A 2314-nucleotide genomic window follows, 5' to 3' on the forward strand; every position below is an offset into this window, starting at 1 on the left:
TTGAGCAAAGAAAGCTCCTTTGAAGCTGGACAATTCGGTAACAAATTTTCCCCAACAGTGAAGAGAGCATTGCTTTTAACATTTGATCTTCATGCTCCAGTGTGCGACCTGATTCGCAATGGAGTGAGTGCAATATTCGGTCCAGAATCGCCAGAAAACAACGAAATCATCCAGTCAGTAGCTGCAAGCTTGCAAATCCCGTACTTCCAGAATAGTTGGAATCCTCAAGAAGAAGCAGCCACATCGGTGTTCAACTTGCGTCCGAACTCGGACGCTTTGTCCCGCGCTTTGGCCGCCCTCGTCCGGGAAAACGACTGGAAAACCTACACAGTCATGTACGAAAACGAGGACAGTCTTTTGAGGCTCCGAGAGACACTCAAACAGAGGAAACCGAACGATTTGTCCATAGCCTTTATCTGTTTAGGATCTGGGCCGGATTATCGGTGAGATTTTCAATATTTTTTTGGGAATTTGCTCAGTTTTTTCTTAACCAGAATAAACGATTTGCGTTTGAGGGAAGGCGAAATTATCCCATTTCAGGGGAATCAGTTACAGTTTCCATTTTGCAACTGTCTGCTAGACTTGAATTATAAAGACAGCGCGGTGAAAAATCGATGTTTCAAGGAAGACGAATGCTTCTCAAACTGAAAGCCTTTGGGAGGTTTAGTAAGCACATTTGGAGCAATTTTCCTCAATAACTCAAACGGATTTCTTCAGCAATTTTTCTATCCTGATTTTATCATCATTTAGAATTTAGTTTTAGCACCAGAAATTTGTTTTCACTGTTACCAGCTGAGGGCTTAAGGGCCTTTTCCTGCCGGTATCTTTTGTGCGTGTTTTGATCAACCTTTAATCGATTTTTCAATTGCGAGTGATTTTGGTCTGGTTTTTTATTGCTGCGGCTTTCTAAACAAAAAATATTAACTGAAACACTGTTAACACACTTTTTCATTTGCTTGCAGGACGGTGTTGAAACAAATCAAAAAAACCTTAGATACGAGGTTCATATTGGACTGTAAGGCTGATCGTATATTAGACATTTTCCGGCAAGCCAAAGAAGTGGGGCTCCTCAAGGATTACCACAGCTATATTTTAACAGATTTGGTAAGTCTTAAAAATCAATTTTCAATTAATGAGCACAATTTTTTGATGTTGTCTTCTTTGCTGCCTTTTCTAGGATGCGCATTCTTTAGACTGGTCAGAGTTCAATGAAGTGGTTTCAAACATATCCAGCATCCGACTTATGGATCATGAGAGTGACGCTGCAAAGAATATAGGAAAACTTTGGAGAATCGATCCGAAACGCATTAAGGTAAGTCGGGCCCAGTATTAAATTTAAGACAAAATCCAATCATTGTACATACTTTCCTGACTGTGTTTCAGTCATTTATTGTCTATTTATCAATTAAAATACGTTTCGGTGTTTTCCACCATCATCAGTTTGTCTGAAATAACAGATAGTAAAAAAATGTTTTCATTAATTTAAAAAACAATCACAGTTCGTCAACAGCTTCATCATATCACACACTAATATACATCACAATTGCAACACTTTAAAACATTCTAAGATTAATTAGGCGTGATTAGTCAGGACAATCAGAAATAAATTGTGGAACATCTTAACAAATTTCAAAGGTCAAACAAAACACAAATAAAAGTATGGCATGTCATGTTAATGGACTGATAAATGAAACAAACATTTGCATACTAACAGCAGATAAATGTAACAAAACTGTAATTATGTTAAAAAGTGAATACAAAACGAAATGCTAGGCTTAATAAATGATATAAAAACATATAAACCGGAAAAAAAAGATCTTACTACCAATATACAAACAAAACTGAATAAAATAATAAATTTATGGCATCAAAAGAAATTCATAATCGATAATTTGAAACGAACACCAGCTTGCAACAATGGCCGAGCACCATTTATATATGGCCTACCAAAACTTTATAAGGAAAACATTCCATTACGACCGATAGTTAGTAACATAAATGCTCCAACGTACCAATTATCTAAATATCTGTCAGCAGTTTTGAGTAATGTATTGGGAAAGTCACAATATTACATTAAAGACTCATGGAGTTTTTGTGATTTTATAAAACAACAAAAAATACCAAAGAATCATCGGATAATACCACTGGATGTTGTATCATTATATACAAATATTCCAATAGATTACTCAATAAGTTGTATAAAAAATAAATGGGCAGAGATAAAAGAACATACAAAATTACCCGAAAAAGAATTTATTGAGGCGGTAGAATTGTGTTTAAAATCCACATATTTCCAGTACGAAAACAAGTTCTA

At 35.7% G+C, this 2314-nt stretch overlaps 1 protein-coding gene across 1 annotated transcript; it reads left to right on the forward strand.

The window, feature by feature from the left end:
- Positions 1–100: 100 nt before the first annotated feature.
- Positions 101–1312, forward strand: LOC125503206 (glutamate receptor ionotropic, kainate 2-like; the record flags this gene model as incomplete). Its single annotated transcript, XM_048663231.1, is given in 3 exon segments — positions 101–443; positions 963–1104; positions 1178–1312. Coding segments are annotated over 3 exon segments (620 nt in total), but the record flags the coding sequence as incomplete, so codon positions are not given.
- Between the last annotated feature and the right edge of the window lie 1002 nt (positions 1313–2314).

Source organism: Dendroctonus ponderosae, unplaced genomic scaffold, assembly GCF_020466585.1.
Source record: "Dendroctonus ponderosae isolate FM_Combo_2020 unplaced genomic scaffold, Dpon_F_20191213v2 Dpon_F_20191213_1355, whole genome shotgun sequence".
Taxonomy (NCBI): Eukaryota; Metazoa; Arthropoda; class Insecta; order Coleoptera; family Curculionidae; genus Dendroctonus; species Dendroctonus ponderosae.